This window comes from Pelodiscus sinensis, chromosome 1 (assembly GCF_052426305.1).
Source record: "Pelodiscus sinensis isolate ZL-2025 chromosome 1, ASM5242630v1, whole genome shotgun sequence".
Classification (NCBI taxonomy): domain Eukaryota; kingdom Metazoa; phylum Chordata; order Testudines; family Trionychidae; genus Pelodiscus; species Pelodiscus sinensis.
Genome location: NC_143052.1, coordinates 187,891,284 through 187,911,484, shown reverse-complemented (window position 1 = coordinate 187,911,484; position 20,201 = coordinate 187,891,284). Strand labels below are relative to the sequence as shown.

General features: G+C 44.2%; 1 protein-coding gene across 8 annotated transcripts in view; it reads left to right on the top strand.

Annotated features, from left to right (window-relative positions):
• The window catches only part of EPCIP (exosomal polycystin 1 interacting protein), a 47,357-nt gene extending 30,183 nt beyond the window's left edge, over positions 1–17,174 (top strand). For 6 of the 8 annotated variants that reach the window (XM_075910948.2, XM_075910935.2, XM_075910930.2 and 3 more), the window contains one exon: positions 16,023–17,174. In XM_075910948.2, coding sequence (XP_075767063.1) covers positions 16,077–16,754 — 678 coding nt within the window. In that variant the 5' untranslated portion in view covers positions 16,023–16,076 and the 3' untranslated portion in view covers positions 16,755–17,174. Of the gene's footprint in view, positions 1–11,485; positions 12,334–13,200; positions 13,281–16,022 lie in introns of those variants that run through there. The other 2 variants (XM_075910938.2, XM_006126041.5) reach the window with 2 other exon arrangements.
• The last annotated feature ends 3,027 nt before the right edge of the window (positions 17,175–20,201 follow it).

The window sequence follows — 20,201 nt, the reverse complement described above, 5'->3', positions numbered from 1 at the left end:
GCCCAGAGAAGCCTCTCCTGGGTCAGGGGTTGATTGTCCAGGGTAGGGAAATGGGTGGTAGGGGAACCCAGGCCCACCCTCTCCACAGGGTCCCAGTCCAGGGCCCTTTAAGCAGAGACTATGGCTCCTGCCTGCTCGGCGGGGCATCCAGCCACTACACACCGAGGCGCTCTCAGTTCTCTGCCCTGGGCTGCTGCCTGCCACACCCTGTTCCCCTGGGGTCTATTTTCCGCGGAGTCAGTACTTGCTGGGGCTGCTGCCGGGGTTGCGGGCACTCTGGTTGCTCAGGCAGGGGTTGGCTGCAGGCTTTACTCCTGGGGTCCATTGAGGGCTCTGTCTCTGGCCTCAGCTGCTGCAGTAACATTGGGGTTGCTGCCTGCTCCCTTCCACCCTCCTCCTGCCCTCCCTCATGCAGGGCTCTCTCTGCTCTTATACCTGGACTTTGCTGAGAGTATGCCCAGAAGGGCTGGATGGGCAGGGCCTCTTCTGCCAGCTGGGCCTGGTCTGCCCTCTGCCCTTCAGTGCGGGGCTTGTCTGCCCTGTCACACAACCAAATAGCCACATGTGGCTAATGGCTAGTGTATTGGACACCGTGGCTCTGGACTAGCTTGTGATGGAGCACAGAAAATGAAGTCCTTCTCTATGGTCTAACAGGTGCTTGTGGATCACAAGGATTTTTTTTCACTAATGTCAGTGCAAGGTGGTCTGGGAAGGTACATGGCACAAACATCTTCAACAACACTGGCCTGTACAGAAAGCTGTAAACAGGGACTTTCTTTCCAGACCAAAAGATTTCATTCAGGGATGCTGAAATGCCCATCATAATCCTGGGAGACCCAGCCCCTTATTTTCCTGGTTCATAAAGTCTTACAAAGGAAACCTGGACAGCAGCAAGGAGTGCTTCACCAATAGTCTGAGCAGATGCAGAATGATCATTGAATGTGCATTTGGCAGATTAAAATATTGCTAGCACTGCCTTGATGGCAGGTTAGAGCTAAATGAGGAAAATATTCTCATGGTCATAGCAACCTGCTGTCTGCTGCATAATATTTCTGAGCCTAAATGTGAAAAGTTTCCTGAGGGTAGAGCATAGTAAGTGAATTGTCTGGTGGCTGATTTTGAGCAGCTACTTACCCGGACTATTAGAGGAATTCAAGGGGAGACTATTTGAATGAGGGGGATGTTGAGGCACCATTTTGAGCACCAGTAATATGTCTTTCTATAAAACATTCTGCCATGCTTTGTTAATGTAAGTAAAATACAAGACCCCAAGGGGTACATAATCTTATACATTTGCATAAATTCAACCCATTTTGGAATTCATGACTGCAAACAGGTAAGACACCTCAAGAGGAGGGGTACCTGACACACACACACACACACACACACACACACACACACACACACACACACACACACACACTCAAGCATCAATAAAAGCATGGGTAAAAAGGGTGGCTTTAGCCTGGCACTGAAACAATGGCAGCATTGGCACCAGGCGAATGTCCCAGGAGAGGGAATTCCATAGCCTGGGAGCAAAAACTGAGAAGGCCCTGCTCTGTGTAGATGTCAGCCTCATCTCCATAAGTGGAGGAACATGGAGCAGAGCCTCCCCAGCTGACTTCAATCTCCAGGTTCATATAGGAGAAGATGGTCTTTCCAATACACCTATCCCAAACTGTTTAGGACTTTATAGGTCACAACCAGGACCTTGAATTGTGTCCGGAAACATACCAGAAGCCAGTGCAGCTGCTGGAGCACTGGCATAACGTGCTCTGTACAATGAATGTTAGAACTCGAGCAGCTGCATTCTGGACCATTTGAAGTTTCCAAAGACTCTTCAAAGGCAGCCCAATGTAGAGCACATTGCAGTAGTCCAATCAGGATGTGACAAGAGCATGAATCGTAGCCAAGTCATTCTTATTTAGGAAGGGTCACAGCTGGTGTAACAGCCGAAGCTGCCCAAAAGCTCTCCTGGCCACTGAGTAAATCTGGTTCTCAAGTGTTAGAAAAGAGTCCAGGAGTTTTCCCAAGCTGCGTACCTGTTCCTTCAGGGGAAGTGTGACCCCCTGAACAAGTAACACATCACATTCCAGGTCAGATGGCTTCCTGATCCACAGGCCCTTGATGTTATCTGGATTCAACTTCAGCTTATTTGACCTCATCCAGTCCATCTCTGCCTCCAGACATGGTTCAGATCATTCGCTGCCACAACTGGATCCAATGTCACAGAGAAATAGAATTGGGTGTTATCTGCATACCGATGGCACCATCCTCCAAATCTCCTTCCAACCTCTCCCAATGGTTTCATGTAGATGCTAAACAGTATAGCATACGAGATGTAACTTTGTGGGACCCCATAGCACAGTCATCACAAGGTTGAGCAGCAGCCTCCTAGCTCCACTTTTTGAAAGCGTCCCGACAGGTAAGACTGGAACCACTGCAAAACAGTGCCTCTGAAACACAACTCTGCCAGAAGGATACCATGGTTGATCGTATCAAAAGTTGCTGAGAGGTCCAAGAGAATCAACAGGGACTCCCCCGTCTATCTCCCGGCATAGGTCATCTACCAGGGTGACCAAGGCAGTTTCTGTTCCAAAACCAGGTCTGAAGCCAGACTGAAATGGATCTAGGTCTGATAGGCACAGGAAAGTTTCCTACAATTGGGAAAGAAACACAGCAGCTCTGTCAAGGAACCTCCAGAAAAGGATTGCCAAGCGTCGCAAGAAAAGTTTCCTAGGGATCTCTCTGGCGGATTCCTGTAAAATCTAGTATGCATTAACACACTGTTCGGCAAGGCCCCTCTTGCATAGCTGTGTTGCAGCTGCAAACGCTGCAAGTCGTGTATATTTCAATCCCTTCAACCACTTCTAGTATATAACAAAGCAAAGGACAGCTCTGCTTCATGTAACCAAGCAGTATTCACTCAGATCATGCACTTATCGGAGCTTCCCTCTCCTGTAACATGAGTGACAGAGAGAGATTGCTCAGATTGGCTTGAACTTTCTGGGTTGAGAAGAGGTCTTGGCTTCCCACAGTGCTGGATGACCCTGTTTCCTGTTCCACCTCCTCCTCCAATTCCACTTCCTCTTCCACTACTTCATCTTCTGGATTGAGGCCGCTGGCCACTCTCTCCAGCCCCCATGAAGTATTCACAGAGCTCTTGGCAGTGGAGGTGTGAAGGATGGCACAAAGGATGATGTCCAGCTCCTTATTAAAGCACAAGGTCTTTGGCACAGCACCAGAGCAACTGTTTGACTCCCTTGCTTTCTGGTACACCTGTTTCAGTTCCTTTATCTTCCCCCAGCACTGACACATGTCCTGTTCAGAACTCTTCTCTAACATACCACGAGAAATCTGACCCTAGAATTGAAGTACTTATGACTGCAGCAAAGTGGAGACTGCACACCTGTCTCTTCTCTCAGAACCAGCAGATCCAACAATTCAGATGTGCTCCAAGAAGGAGAGTGTTTGCTGTGTGGCACCACCTTGGTCATCTGGGAAGATGTGATGTGAGCTGTCAACACCTAGCAAAGTTGAATTCCAAAAAAGTAAAAAAAAAATCTCCATTCTTTAATGGGGAGAGAGCAGTGCAAAGGCAGGGGCCCAGGGAGAAGTGTCAGCATGAGGGCAGAACCTGAGGAGAGTGGGCCCTGAGAGGCTGGGACCTAGTGGGGATGAGGAGCTGCTTCTCTAAGGGGTAAGTGTCTAAGCAGTCTTGGGAGGACTGTAGAACTTGTTCTGTACTCTAGGTGGCCAGACTGAGGCATTCCACGGTCCAAGAAAGGGTGTCAGATATGAAGTCTGCACTTGGGAGTGCATCTGAGAGACCTAGAGCTTGGAACTCAGCCAAAACCCAGACCTAGGGGCCTTACAGCTACATGTGATTCGATGGCTGGATCCAATCCCAACAGACTGAAATCCATCCAGCGAGGGGGACTGGCTTAGGCTGTGACAGTTACTGAAAGAGGCAACAGAAAACATACAACAAATGAAAAGAACAAGAAAAAACAGAAAACACCCAACACACACGAAGGGCAGGAACAGGGAGTGTGGCCAGGTACCAGTCTAACGCACGGTGAAGACTCTAACACCAAATGTGGATGAACCCCTGTTGTTCGGCAAAACTGTCTAGCCCTGAGGAAAGTAATACTGAAATGCTCTGGAATTTCTTCTAATACTGCTAGGCTGGGAAGTCAAAGTTTTTAGGTACTTAATCCTCATGAGAGTTAGCATTTAACTACCTTTGTCACACCCGTCATAATCCCATCTCATAATATGGGTCCCCTTAGGAATGGGAGGAGAACCTCAGATCAACTCCCTACTGTCATGGAGAAAAAAATTAAATGAAGAATAAAAATAGCAACTAGGATTCAAAAAATAACTTGTAAATAGAGTGCCCTGATATCAGGCCTGCCTTCTCATCACTCATCTGTGTGCTGAATGATTGTACCATGGGCACAGAGGAGGACAGAATGAAGTTTGCAACTATAATATAATTTAATATAGTTTGCTTTAATATTGTTTCCTAGGGTTTGAGGTGTTATGGTGATTTTTTTTGTTTTAAAAAAAAAGGTAACAAACAGATTCTACTGTGTGCATCTGTAACAGTCCCCTTGCCCTCTTATGAGTTAAACGAAAGGGTTAGATCCACAGACCTTCAACAGTGTAGCACAGACTGCCACTACCTGAACTATGTGACTAACAACATTAGTTAGCAGCAGAAGGCGGCTCTCTTTACAGAGGGGAGAATGATGGATTTGTTGGTCCAGGTACTTAGCCCAAGTGTTGCTCCGGGGAAAACCCAGCCTGGCCTTTCTGTCACCCCACCCCCCATCCTCCAGGAACTGGGCAGCTCCTGCCCATGTGTCACCCCCAGAGGGCGAGATTGGCTATTGGTACCAAGGAGTGGTTGAGAGGAGCCTAGGCCCTATCTCTTTTTCTCTTCCCTCTCTACAGCTGGATGTTGAGGAAGTTCTACCCCATGGGTTGCCTTGGAGTATGTTTATGCATGTGAATGGGCCACTGGGAGCATATGCTAGGGTTGGAGATTTATGTGGGACACTCAGCCTAGCTTTCTCACCTCAGTCCCATTCCAGCAGCAGCATGAGACTTATCTCAAATGTTCAGCGGTTTTGTCAGGCTGTCCAAATTTTCCTGAGGAACACAAGTGAGGGAATGGAATTTTTTTAAACATTTCATAGTTCAGCCAAATCATCACTAGATCTCATGGAGCCAAAAAAAAGAGACATTCCACCTATCAAATATCAAATGCCTTCTGCACACAATGGAGGTGTGAATTTCTCAAAGAAAAGATCAAAAGAATCTTTTATAATGGAAAATGTTATGCAGCCTAACCTTAGGGCCTGCTACCAGCTCCTCTAATAACACTTTACAGTGTTCACTTAAGATGCAAATATAGTAAAACTCCAATAGTCTGGCACCCAATTGTCCGGCACTCCCGATAGTCCAGCATCAAAATGGAAAGCGCTCCTGGTGGAACCAGGGCAGAACCCGGAACCGCTCAGGTCAGCCGCTCGCACGTGGGTTACAGCAGGGAGGAGAAGTGTTTGGCTCCGGAGAAGGAGGAGGGGGAGGGGGACTGGGTTACTCACGGCGTCCCGGCCAACTCATTGAAAAGCCAGCCGCTCAGCGCATGTGCCCCAGTTCCTGGAGGGAGACACGCATCTGTACCTGTGGCTCCAGGACCCAAGCATAAGGTTGCGGGGGGGGGGGGGGGGAGAAAGGGGGGAAGGTGATTGGGTTGGGAGTATGCAGTACCTCCTAATGCTCCGGCATATCCGATAATCCAGCACCACCTAGGTCCTAAAGGTGCCGGATTATCAGAAGTCTACTGTATAATGCAACACCAAGGAAATGAAATTTTAAAAATTATATAGTTGCAATACTATGGATGATCTTTCGTATACACAAAAGATGGATACATTTATGTTATAGTGGTGCCAATCCTAGGCTGGTGTAAATTAGCACAGCTCCATTGAACCTATGCTGATTTTAACTCAAGATCTGATCCATAGTTCTCACCAAAACCTTAGCAAATATTCTTTCTATGTCACACCCGTCATAATCCCATCTCATAATATGGGTCCCCTTAGGAATGGGAGGAGAACCTCAGATCAACTCCCTACTGTCATGGAGAAAAAAATTAAATGAAGAATAAAAATAGCAACTAGGATTCAAATCTTTGGGTATATGGAAGCAATGTGGAGTGGCATATTTGGAAGATAGGAAATGGCTTTTACGTTCACAAAAGCTAAAATCCTGCCTCCAACACCTAGTGCAAATGATGTACTTACTTGGACCCCTCTCCCACTTTGTCTGTCTTGTCCATTTTAGACTATAAGCTCATCTGGCAGAGGGACAGTCTCTTGCCATGCATTTGCACCGTGATCTAATAGATCTCTATTTGGTTAAGGCCTCTCCGGACACTATTATAATGCAGAAAAATAATAAGAATCAATCAATAAATAAATGGTTGGGATAACCTATGTCTCATTTAGTCACTGTACAGCAGGATAGCCTTACCCCAAGCAGATATGCAGATACTTCCATTAAATTCTATAGCTGCAGAAACAGGCCCCCACATTGTGAAAACCTTCTTACCGTATGTACCTGTGTTCTTCCAGTGCTGCGCACAGTGTTAATGCATACACTGTACAATCAGAGTTAATGATGTAGCCTTTAAGCAGGCCTCTCTGTACCCCCACACCATTAGTTCAAGCAGGAATTCCTGTTAAGAATAATCTCTGTAAAGCCCGTAAGTTGTTCCCATTACCAGGGCAGAAGCTTTATGCAGATAAACATGCCCAGTCCACATCTCGTTCACTCTTGTTACAAAGTGTTTGCAGAGCACTCTCAACATAGGTTTGGATAGAGGTAAAATAGGGGTGGAAAACTTCTATATCCCTATCCCACTGTTGACTTTCTTTCACAAGTCCATTGGCAGGATCTGCCATAATGTGATCACAAGGATCTAACAGTAGGATGTAGCAATAATACTTAGTTCTGTCTCTAGACAGGACCCTATACATAGAAAACTGCCTGTTTTCAGAAAAAAAAAACACCTGAATTCTTGAAGAATGTATACTTCATAACATATGGGAAAAGGGTTAAGAATACCAAGAGTTGGGTAGCTTGACCAAAATAAGATCTTATTTATCTATGGATAAATTCTAGTTCAGAGACAGGGGCAGAAGACATTAATCCCATTCCCAATTCTGTTCCTCCTGGACACTGGAGACATACATTAGATCAGTTCTAGAGACTACTCTAATATTTGCCTGCCTACCATGATTTTCTTGTGCAGGATCCCAGAACAGCAGGGACACATTGTGCTGTGGGAAAAGGACAATGAGGATGGTTAAGAGCCTAAACAAGAGGATACTGAAGTAGCCAAAGTGCACTTATAATGAGGGCATGAATAAAAGATTTGGCTGTGAAAAGAAGACTTGGGGATGAAAGGAAAAGAACAGATGTTGAGGAGGAAGAAATGGATTTGGATATGGCCTGGATATATGTAACCTGGGAGAGGGAGGAGTCAAAAGTACCCCAAATCACGGGTTTGACTGATGGGAAAGATGGTGGTGCTGTCAGCATTGATTGAAAAGATTTAGGAGGATCCATAAGGAGTTTTATTTTGGTTGTGTTAAATTTCAGCTGGTGACATAGTATGGGGAAAGAGCAGAAATTAGACTGAATAGGAAAGAGGCTGGTCAGAAAGAGTTTTGCAAGTAATTATCCTAGAGATGATGATGCTCACTAATGAAATTGACCAGAGACAGGGTGAGAATTGGGAAGAGTCCTGAGTCTCCCTACAGACAGCAAGAGAAGGAAGAAAGGGAACTTATTGAAAGAGATGCTGAAAGAGACATCAGAAACATAAGGGAAAAACCAGAAAAGGACTTAGGCTATGTCTAGACTGCAAGCTTCTTTCGGAATAAGCTTTTTTGGAAGAGATCTTCTGGAAAATCTTATTTCAAAAGAGAGCATCTAGATACAAAAAGCTCAACAAAAAAAGCAATGTGCTTTTTCGAAAGATAACAGCTTCCATTCAGTGTGGATATCTCACATTTAAGGCTACCCAGAACCAGTTCAGGTAGGGCATTAAGTCAGCAGTTGTATCCGGGTGCTGTTGCATAAGGCTAGCTGAGATGCATGCTTAAAGGGATCCCCCTGGACAGCCGTTTCTCAGCTTCTGCTGTGTGCTTGCCAACCTCCCCGAGGGACAGCAAAGCATTTGCAATGTGTGCCCTGGTTGCCCAGCTTTTGGACTCCATAGCATACTCCTTGCCATGGAGCTGGAGCTGCCTCTGGGCATGTGATGGCCCCACATTGCCATGCTGCAGTCTCTGTAACGGATTGTGCAGGCTGCCTTCATGCCCCTGCACGAGCTCGACACGGAGCTCATCATTGAGACCCTCTCCCTGCGTGTGGGAGTAAGGCCCTTCCAACTGCACCCCACTGTAGAGAGATGTTTTCGGAGGCTGGACACCAGTTACAACTGGTCATGGAGCAGTGGGATGACCAGCAGTGATTCCATAACTTCCGTATGAGGAAGGTGACCTTCATGGAGCTGTGTGCCTGGCTCGCCCCTGCCCTCCGACAACAGGACACCCAGATACGACCCACCATCCCTCTGGAGAAGTAGGTTGCCATCGCCATATGGAAGATCACCAGCCCAGACAACTGCCAGTCGGTGGGCAACCAGTTCAGTGTGGGAAAGTCCACATCTGGGCCCTCCTCATGGAGGTAAGGCACTGTTGGGCTGAAGTCCCTGTGTTTGAGGGGAAGAGAGGGGTATTGGGCATCTCCCAAGGGCCCAGGTACTCCCTCTCATCTCTGTTTTGTGTGCAGGCTGTGAAGCGAATCAACTCCATCCTGCTGAGCAGGATCATCTGCCTGGGAGACCTGGACGTAATCGTCACAGGATTTGCCACCCTGGGGTTCCTGAACTGTGGGAGAGCCATTGATGAAACCCACATCCCAATCCGCGCACCACATCATTAAGCTGCCCCGTACACTGACAGGAAGAGCTATTTCTCGATGGTACTGCAGGCCCTGGTTAACAACCATGGACAGTTCACGGACATTTTTGTTGGGTGGTCGGGCAGTACACACAACTCCTGCATTTTCAGGAATTCCAGCCTCTACCAGAAGCTGGAGGCTGGCACATTCTTCCCCCACAGTGACTGTCGGGTTGAGGACATGCAGATGCCACTGTGCATTGTGGGGGACACGACCTACCCCCTCATGTTGTGGCTGGTGAAGATGTACACCAGCCACCTGCACCCCAGCAGGGACCAATTCAATGCCCAACCAAGCAGGGCCCATATCCAGGTGTAATGCGCCTTTAGGTGCCTGAAGGCGCGGTTCAGGTGCCTCCTGACTCACCTCAATGTGGGGAAGCACAACATTCCCAAGGTGATCTTGGCCTGTTGTATTCTCCACAACATTGTGGAGAGGAAGAAGGAGGCCTTCCTACCTGGGTGGGGGGGCAGAGGCTGGCTGGTAGGGAATGGCCTTGGATCAGCCACGCACAGCTGCCATCTGTCAGGCCCATCAGGTGGGGGTGCACATTCACCTTGAGGGAGAGTTTTTTTTCTTAAGGACCCCATTAACTGTTCCCAGGGCCTCCCCCTAGAGGTCTATGCCTTGCCCTCCTATGCCTTTCCCACCACAGCCTCTCCCTCCCCCCCCCCTTCCTTGTAGAGTCAATAAAAACACCAGTTTAGTGTTGAAAACCAAGAACTTTGTATGTTTTTCACAATAAAAATAACTGAGGAGGCTCAGACCCTGGATAGGGGCAGGTGAGGAGCTGGGCTCAGGGCTGGGATAGCGCGTGGTGTGGCTGGAAGTGCCTTGGGTCCAGGGACCTCAGCGACCTCGGGGATGGGTGAGGCCTGGGACAATGGGGCAGACAAGTGGGGGGATGGAGCAGGGTCAGGCATGGCAGGGGAAGGGGGCATAGGCTTGGCAGAGGCAGCAGAGAGGGCAAGAGCAGGGACAGGAGCCGGATGTGCCATCTCATGGCACACATGTTTTGCCCTGCTGCACCAGCTAAGCCCACATTTGAGTCCACCACTGAGCGTCCTCCTGCACCTTCTGGGCCAGGGCCTGTTGCATGTCCTGGAGGATGACCACATGCTGGCTCATCAGGTCCTTGTGGACCTTCTAGCGCTTGTGGCTCTCCTGGAGTCAGGTGACTGCCTCGGCTGGCGGTGATCACTCCTCAACAATAGCTGGTCCAGCTGTGGAGAATAGAGGGAGAAGTGATCAGTCATCCATACAGACACTGTTCCTGAGGCCGTGCCCTCTTCTGTGAGCTGCAAGCAACAGTCCTCGGGCCACAGGTGATGTCCCAGGAGCAAGGCCATGTGTGACCTGCACAGCGGGCCCTGCCCCACAGGGGCCCCAAGGTGCTTAGGGGGCCATGCTTCCCACCCCCACCACCCTTGTCCCTCGGACAAGCAGGCAAGGGAAGTGTCTGTCCACGCTGGGATCCCAGCACAATAACCTAGTTCACACAGGTGCTGTACAGCACTGTAATTTCCTGCACTCAGGGAGAGGGTGTTTTTAATACCCTTGAGCCAGAAAGTTACAGAGCTATTAAGTGCCAATGTAGACTTTTTAGTTTGGATTAATTTTTAGAGAGTTTTTAAAAGCCATGAAGTTTCGGAAAGGGACATTCAGAACTAACCCCTTTTAAAATTCTACCACTAGCCTGAAGGTACATCTGACATGGAATTGCAGAAAACTATTTCAATCTCAAAGTCTTACTGCTTTGCAGGAAAACTCTTAGGCTTTGTCTACACTTAAAAGTTTAAAGCGCTGCTGCTTTAAACTGAAAGTGTGGCCACAGCACAGCACTCTATGTAAACCACCTCCATGAGGGAATAGCTAACAACGCTTGGAGCATGGCTAGGTTAATCTGACAATGTGTTTTTTACACATGAAAGCTTATGCCCAAATAAATCTGTCAGGGTATGTCTACACTACCCCGCTAGTTCGAACTAGCGGGGTAATGTAGGCATACCGCACTTGCAAATGAAGCCCGGGATTTGAATTTCCCGGGCTTCATTTGCATAAGTCGGGCGCCGCCATTTTAAAATCCCGGCTGGTTCGAACCCCGTGCTGCGTGGCTACACGTGGCACGAACTAGGTAGTTCGAATAGGCTTCCTAGTTTGAACTACCGTTACTCCTCATTCCACGAGGAGTAATGGTAGTTCGAACTAGGAAGCCTAGTTCGAACTACCTAGTTCGTGCCGCGTGTAGCCGCCCTGCACGGGGTTTGAACCAGCCGGGATTTAAAAATGGCGGTGCCCGGTTTATGCAAATGAAGCCCGGGAAATTCAAATCCCGGGCTTCATTTGCAAGTGCGGTATGCCTACATTACCCCGCTAGTTCGAACTAGCGGGGTAGTGTAGACATACCCTCTGTCTTTAAGGTACCACAAGACTCCTCGTTGTTTTGACTGCATGCTGGCGCTTATGGCGGTGTAACTTCTGTTGCTCAGGGGGTGAAATATTCACATCTCTGAGCAACGTAAGTTTTATAGGCAAAGGTGGTAGTGTAGATGCAGCCCTTTACTTAAGCTTCATCTATGCTAGACAGCTTTTAGCATGGCAGAGGCAGCAGAGAGGGCAAGACACAGCCGTGTCGCTAGAAGTTGGACAGTGTAGCCTCCATTTGTCAGCTCTTTTGCCAACAAAATACTTCCACCCCCCCAATGAACGTTGTTCACTTTATCAGCAGTAGAGTGCTCCTGATGATAAAGCACTGTTCACACTGGCACTTCAGTTGGAGTTTGTGATTCAGGAGAAATGGCTTAGCCGCAGGCTCAAATAGTACTTCAATTAATATAAATTAAACTCATATTGCTATCCTTATCTATGAATTTTGCTTGCAAAATACTATCTTTAAAACAGATCAATCCAGATTGTTCTTGGCAATGTGTGAATAGAATATCGTGCATTTATGACACAATAGCCATGCTGTAAATGTTCTGATTTTATCATAGCTTTAAACCAAGTAAAAATAAACAAAATGTGAAGCTATGGAAGTAGAACTCTCTTTGTAATGCATGATTGGATCCTTAGATGTTTGAGGCCAGCTTCATTGCTTGTGTAACTGTATAATATCAGGGGAGTTACAGCATGGTTAAACTTGACCTTTGAAGTTTAACATTAACGAAATGTTCAGGTGGCATTTCTGGAATGCTGTCAGAGATAACGCAGTGGAATTTGGATTAAATATTTAATTTCAACAAGAAGCTGCCTGTATCCTGAATACAAGCGAAACATGTTTTTCTAATGGTGAGTATGAAATTAAATCACCTTGTAATGAGCTTATTTAAATTTAATCTAGAAGATTCATCTTCCTCTTTTCATGGACGTGTAAACCCTGGGGCCAGCCACCATGATTTCCATGAATATATTGGTGTGTGATCAAACTGCAAAGAAATAAATGAGCTGAAATGTACATCTTTTGTAAGCTATAAATTTGGAATGCAATTGAGAGGACAATGAAGCCAGTCTATCAAAATGCAATGATGCTTATAATAGTAATTTTCAATATATCCTAGAACAGCAGTACTCTTTGTTGGGTTGTCAGGAAAGAGAATGAACTCAGAATATCAAGATTCAAAACAGGTTAGGTTAGCAGAGATCTATCCTTTAAAGATCAATCACAGACTGCTAACACAAGAGTAATCTAACAATCGACTAAACGCATTTTAAAGTATTCTGCTAATAGGGGGCTACACAAATGTTTGTCTATTAAAAGGCTCTATTCTTTAATGAAATCAGGATTAGATTAGTATCCTGTGAATATTCATTAATTATAAATTATAAATTATTACTATTAGTTTCTTGTTCTTGGCTTTTAAATGCACTGAACGTGTATTCTAGAGCTGAAAGAACATCTGGACATTCTAAGGACTTAATTCTTCCCTCTGATTCATGTAAGATTCTTGGTGGCATCAGTGGGAACTGCACACTTGTGCAAAATTTCATCCTAATTTCGCCTGCTGTGAAAGATTTCAACTTAATTAGACCTAAATAAAAATATATCCCCACCTGTGTATCTTCTCTCTCATCTTGAGGCAGGATATTATTTAGTAGTACTAGTAGTTAGTATTAGTACTGTAGCATTTATTATTTATTTATACTACGGTATCAAAGGCTCCATTCAGGATCTGGTACCATTGTGCATGGGGCTAGGTGGCTGAAGATCAAGGTATCCCCCATCTACTGTATCCAAGGTGAGTTTGAGCAGAATGGAGAATCTACCACATTGTCTGTACACACATGAATTTTATTAAGCTGCTTTGCTTTGCTGAGTAGTGTAAAGGAGGAAGAATATACCATTGATTCTGACCCTAAAAAGTTAAAAGGAAAATGATAAAACAAAGAACTTTGTTATGCTAATTACAAGAAAGTAATACAATTATAGAACTGAATAGAAACTAGGAGGAGAAAGAGAATGGATAAAGTCAATGGCAACTGCACAGAGGGTCATAACTAAGGAGTGGAATCACCTGACTTTGGACACAGGAGAGAGAGCTAAAATGTGAACTATTACAGAAGCGGGGGAGGTTTGGTTTAATACAACGAGGAAGTTTCTGGAAGGCCAGCAAACCAAGATTCCAAATAATGCTAATGAGCTCATCTTATTTTTCTGTCTTGTGTCTTCAGTGTTGAGTTTACTGTGTGGTTTTAACACAATAAATGTGAAAGCTGCAGATAAATACTGCAAACATATACTTAGTGTTACTGATTATCAAACATCATTATAAACTTATCTGGTTCTACCTGTTTAAATTTGAAGGGAATGTAGGAAACAAGTTATAGTATGCTCTGAAGTGATGAAAAAAGATAATTGTTCTGAAACAAAATATAAACCTTGGTAAGTAGTAAGACAGGATTCACACCCATCTCAAAAGGTGCAGAAAGTCAGTTTTTCAAGTTCTTTTAGATTAAAGGTGCAGCTGAAACACTATTGAAATAGAAGAGCAGAACTTTAACTAAATTATACTTAAAGTGAAACATTTTTCATGGTGTTAAGAAAACATAGATGTCATGATCATTTAAGTATCTGAATCAGGCTCTTTAACAACTCTTCAGCTTGAGGTTCATTCAACAGCAATCTCCGTTCATCTTCTGCTCAACATTTATTTTCAGGAAATAAATTTTCACACTTGGTTGATCATAACTATGAAAAATTATGTAAGTAAAATTAGTTGAATTCAGAATTATCTTTTTTTTAAAAAAAAATCCTACACCCTCGTGGCCACTACAGCCTAGTGCCAACCAAGTGTGTGTTTAGCATATTTTGACTGAATAAATATAAACCATGCAATAGATTAGCTGCTGAAAAAACAAATACATTGGTAAAAGTGCATAAGTATCTAAGACCAAGTATAAAGAGTGATGGGACTAGCCAGTTAGCAGATCAGAGGAGTTGATTATTGTGTTCTTGTGTTTTACTCACGGTACAAAATTGCAAGCTCTTCATTTTGGACAGTGAATGACTGTTAGTCTGAAGAATAATTATGCTTATGAAATGAATGAGTGTTTTGTGTTAATAAAATCTTCATTCAGAAAAGGGCAACAAAAATGATTAGGGGTTTGGGATGGGTCCCATATGAAAAGAGATTAAAAAGACTTGGACTTTCAGCTTAGAAGAGAGGAGACTAAGCGGGGAGATGATAGAGGTCTATAAAACCATGACTGGTGTGGAAAAGGTGAATAAAGAAAAGTGATTTACTTATTCCCACAATATAAGAACTAGGGTCACCAAATGAAATTAATAGGCGGCAGGTTTGAAACAAACAAAAGGAAGTTTTTCTTCACTCAGCGCACCGTCAACCTCTGGAACTCCTTGCCAGAGGATGTGGTGAAGGCTAGAACTTTAACAGGGTTCAAAAGAGCTAAATAGATTCCTGGAGGTTAGGTCCATCCATGGCTATTAGCCAGGATGGGTAGGAATGGTGTCCCTAGCCTCTGTTTCTGTGGAGGTGGGTGACAGGGGACAGATCATGTAAGGATTACCTGTTGTGGTCCCTCCTTTTGGGGCATCTGGTGGTGGCCACTGCCGGCACATAGGGTACTGGGATAGATGGACCTTTGGTCTGACCCAGTATGGCCATGCTTATGTTCATGGTTCTAGTTTTACTCAGAAGAAAAAGTGTGTGGGGTGGGTTAGGGTGGGAGGAAATCACATCATCCTGGTAGTAGAGTGCTGTCTGAATCCGATTTCTACACAGTACAGGCACTCCATGCCCTTCTTAACATAGGTATAAAAAGCAATGGAGACAGTGAGGCACACCAGAACCATAGGGTATATACTTTACATGGCTCTCACCTTCCTGATCTGCACTGCTATTCTTAATAGTGTATTGTCCCCCTGAATCTTGCTGCAGGATTTAAAGTCTTTCTCTGCCCTCCCTTTCACATTCATCTCCTCTTGTACTTCCCTGATCAGAATGCTAGAGCAGCTACAGTGGAGGGCAGGGGCATTAAATATACCTGGCAGCAAGCAAGAGCACTGGGTGAAGAGGGAGACTGATAGGAGCAAGTAATAGGGGGAGTCCAGTCTTTGCCCTCACCCTTGTCAGCCAGAGTAGCTGGCCAAGTACACAGAGGGAAGCAAGCTGTTCTATATAAGTGGCTGAAGCAATTTATTCTTCCCCCAGTGGAAGGGCACAGTAGGTAAGAAATTCCAATTGAATCAGAGTTTGTTCTTTGGCCTGCACTGGAATCAGTGCAGTTTATGCGTCTCCCCTGACCTGATGACGCTCTCTGTGTGGCTGTAAAGCCTGTCCCTCTCACCAATAGACATTGGTCCAGTAAAAAGATATTACTTCACCCACCTTGTTCCCTAACTTAGGGTAGACTGTAAAGTTGCAGTATAGCCCTGAATACACAAATCAGACGACAAGTGGGAGAAAATATTAACAATTAAGTGGACCCTGGTATAATAAAACTATTCTTACTCTCATTAGGTAATGGCAAGTGATAAGAATCATTGAGTAAAAGAAGACAAGGTGCTCGGAAACATGGTGCCAGTATCCTGCCATAAGCACTATTTCCTTTTGGTCGGCTTTCTTGGTTTCGGCTTTCTTGGTTTCTGTCTTAACAGTTCTGTGAGAGGTCAGAAGAACAACACCCTGATTTTCACCAAGGAAAACACAATTCGCAACTGCAGCTGTTCTGCTGAGATCCATGACTGTGACTACAGCTTGGCAAACCTCATGTGCAGTTGCAAAACCATCTTACCTTATACAATACATAGAGCCAGCTACCACAGTGACCTAATAGTTTGGTTCACAGATACGTCTCTGCTTGGAATGCTGTTGAACTTCACAGTGGTGCACTACCTGAAGCTTTCACTCTGTGGCACCACTCCTCTACCAACAGAATATCTGGCCATTTTGGGATTGCGAAAACTCCGAATAAACAGTGAAATTAAGGGCCAATTTCTAGAACAAAATTTAACAATCTACAATAGCGGTGACAATGAAATGAGAGACAAACTGAAAATGATACAGAAAGACAGGCAAATGTTTTTGTATATTTCTGTCTTGGATACATCTCTTTTCAACAGGTATTCTTTACTGAAGTCCTATAGTGTGGAAAATGTCTCCAGCTTTACAGACCGCTTTCCAAGTCTGCCATATTCTGATATGTTTTCAGCTACTACTAACAAAAGCTATGTTGTAACATTTATTTACTGAGACATGCTCAACAACTTCAACAGCAAAGTAAGGGAGCATGTTAACCTGTCAATAGAACGAGATATGGAACTTATGCAAGTCTGTTTGGTTTTCCCAGAAAGAAAAGTAAGTGTGGATCAGTGCATACTACACTCAAAATGACACTACTCACAAAACATGGAGTTCAAAATAGTTTGAACAGAGAAGTGATTCTATAACCTTTTTTTTTTTTAAGAGAACAGAGCATCTGAAAAAATCCATTTTAAAAACGAGGTAACTAAGTTTTCAAAATATCTTAATTATTGTATGATAAAGATTGACATATGTTGATTAATTTTGTTATGAAATGAGCCTTATTGGGTATATGAAAACATGACAGTGTAACTTTGGGTACAGAACTACCTGATAATAAAAATCCATCTGTAATGTGTTTTTACACAGTCTTCTAGATGTAGTAAATATGTGGAAAATGTATAATATGAATAATAGTGAGCTTGTCTAACTATATGTACTGGATCTCTTACCTTTTTGAAGAAAAATACATCATAGACCTTCTTCAACTGTAGTTTGAAAGCTCCCACCATACAGGTATTTTTGGCCTTGGAAAACCATTAGGATAGCGTGTGATGAGTAAGGGCTCCATGATTATCATGGAGGGTGGGGGACCACCTAAGCAGCAGTTGGTGCAGCTGCCCCAGGCACTGACTGCGCAGCAGTCCTACAGGTGGCTGGAGTAGTGACATGGCTGCAGCCCCAAGACCGGATAAAACAGATGTTGCTTGGCAGCCCCCGGCAACTAGTGCCCATTCAACAGAGCCTCCTTTCCAGAGTAGCAGCCCACCGGGGCCTCCCAGAGCAGCCCTCAGGGGAGTTCAAAATAGCAGCAATTCCCCCCAAGCTTCTCTCAGAGCAGCAGTTTTCCCAGGGCCCTCAGCTAAGATTTAGTTAGGGATGTTTATAGCATAAGTCATGGACAGATGGCAGGGCTGTGAATTTTTGTTTCTTGCTTGTGAGTTATTAGAAATACCATAAATAAATTGTATCCGTGGCTGTGTCTAGACTGCATGGTTTTTTTAAAAAAAAGTAGCCTTTTTTTAAAAAAAAAACTTCACCTGCATCTAGACTACAGCTGCGTTCGTTCGAAATTACATCAAAAGAACGTGGCTTTTCTTTCAACGGCAGTACTCCTCATTTCACGAGGAATAACGTAGCCCTTTTCAAAAGTAGCCCTTAATAATGAGCAGTTTTGACTCCTTACGAAGGCTGTTTAATTGTCAGTGTTGTCTTAATTTGGTGCTGAAGTAACACAAAATTTGGAGATAGACAGGCTTCCATATTAGTGAAAGTAATACTGTTGTCTCCACATATGCAGAAATCCCATATGAAGCTGGCTCCAGTAGACCCTTCTATGGGTTACCAAAGATGAATTGCCAGTGACATACTGTTTTCACAATAAGACTAGGTTAATTATATTACATATATAATAAAAGTATCCAGTGCCAGGTGCCGGTACTGGGTTGCTGAGCAAAACATTGTAGAACAAAACAAAACAGAAAAAGCCTATGCAAATGAAGTGTGGATTATCATTTTGCAGTGCTTCATTTGCATAATTTATTCAAGCCATTTTTGCACAAGTGTTTTATGCACAAAAACCAGCAGTGTGGATGGGGGAGTGGAGTTGCGTAAAAACCCTGTTTTGCGCAAGATCCTTATGCCACTCCCAGAGGTCTTTGTGCAAAAAAGAATTGTTTTTTTTGTGCAACCCCCCCCCGTCCATACGGCTTGTTTTTGCGCAAAAAACCCTTGTACAAAAATGGCTTGAATACATTATGCAAATGAAGTACAGCAAAATGCTAATCTGCGCTTCATTTGCATAGGCTCTGCTGGCAAAGCCAGCAACGTAGACAAAGCCTTGGCTCCAAAGCTCCATTTGCCCTTCTCCCCGTGACTGGATCATGAGTCCTTACCCAATTTTTAACTCAGTCATTATTCAGGCAAATTCCCCTTGCAACAGCGTGTAAGGCTAGGGTATAAAACTTGAGTAAAACAGAGCAAGAACCTCAGAGTTTGGCCCATCCAGAAGACATAGCTTTTCTGATGCTTTTTTTTTTTTTTAGTTTTTGTGTAGGACATTTCATGTATTTACTGTTAGGGAAGAATGTCTCTTGCTCCACTCATCTGAAGAAGTGGGTTGTACCCATGAAAGCTCATGATAGTATATAAATGTTTTGTTAGTCTCTAAAGTGCTACAGGACCACTTGTTGTTTTTTTAATTTTTTTATACCAAACTTAGACATTCTAAACTTGTCCTTATAACATCCAACAATAACAACGTGTAGACAATAAAGGGACATAACACTGAATGTCCATGGACACATTTTACACCTGTAGTCCAGACATCTAAAACACTACAGGGTTATTACTAGGGCTGAAAATTAATCACTGTTAACTCACGCAATTAACTCCAATAAATTAACTTGATTAATTACAGTTTGAATTGCACTGTTAAACAATAATAGAATATTAGTTTAAATTTATTATGACTATTTTTGGATATTGTACTATATTTTCAAATGTATTGATTTCAATTACAACACAGAATAGATAATGTACATTGCTTGCTTTATATTGTAACTTTTTTATTACAAATATTTGCACTGTAAATAGATAAAAGTAGTAGTATTTTTTCAGTTAATCTCATACAAATACTGTAGTGCAATCTCTTCGTTGTAAAAATACAACTTACAAATGTAGAATTTTGTTATATAACTGCACTCCAAAACAAAACAATGTATAACCTCAGAGCCTACAAGTCCACTCAGTTCTAGTTCTTGTTCCTGCAAGTAAGGCCTTGTCTGCACCAAGAGATAAGGTCAAATCACATACATTAAGGTTGATTTTTAGGAACTGATTTTGTAATGGCAAAGGTGCATATCCCCACTGTTTGCAAGACTTCAACGCAGTTCAAAGTAGCGTGTCCCCAACAGGGTGGCTACTGTGAACTTCGAGAGTGATGAAGTGTGAGTAGCTATCCTACAATTCCTTGACCCCTTTGAATTCTGAGCTATGTGCACGCTAGGACCGAAACTGTGCAGCAAGCAGTTTTGGGTACATCATTAGTGTCCCATAATGCTCTCATTTCATTCCCTCCCGCCACCCCCCCCCCCCTGCTCAAAAGCAACAGAAAACAGTCTTTTCACACCCTTTTTCACCCTGGTTATCCATGAAGACACCATAGCAGTGTAAGCATAGGACCCATTGTGGATCCTGTTGAGCATCAAAGCATTATGGCAGCCATATTAACCATAGTGAGCCTTATGCTGGAGTATATCCAGAGCATACCCAAGGTCTGTCAGAATGAGGAGGAATCTTGGGAGGCCATGAACACACTCTTCTGTGAAGCACTCAGGTTGAACAACTGGTGAATGCTGGTGGCATTCAATCCTCTGGACACAGTGGAACACTGGT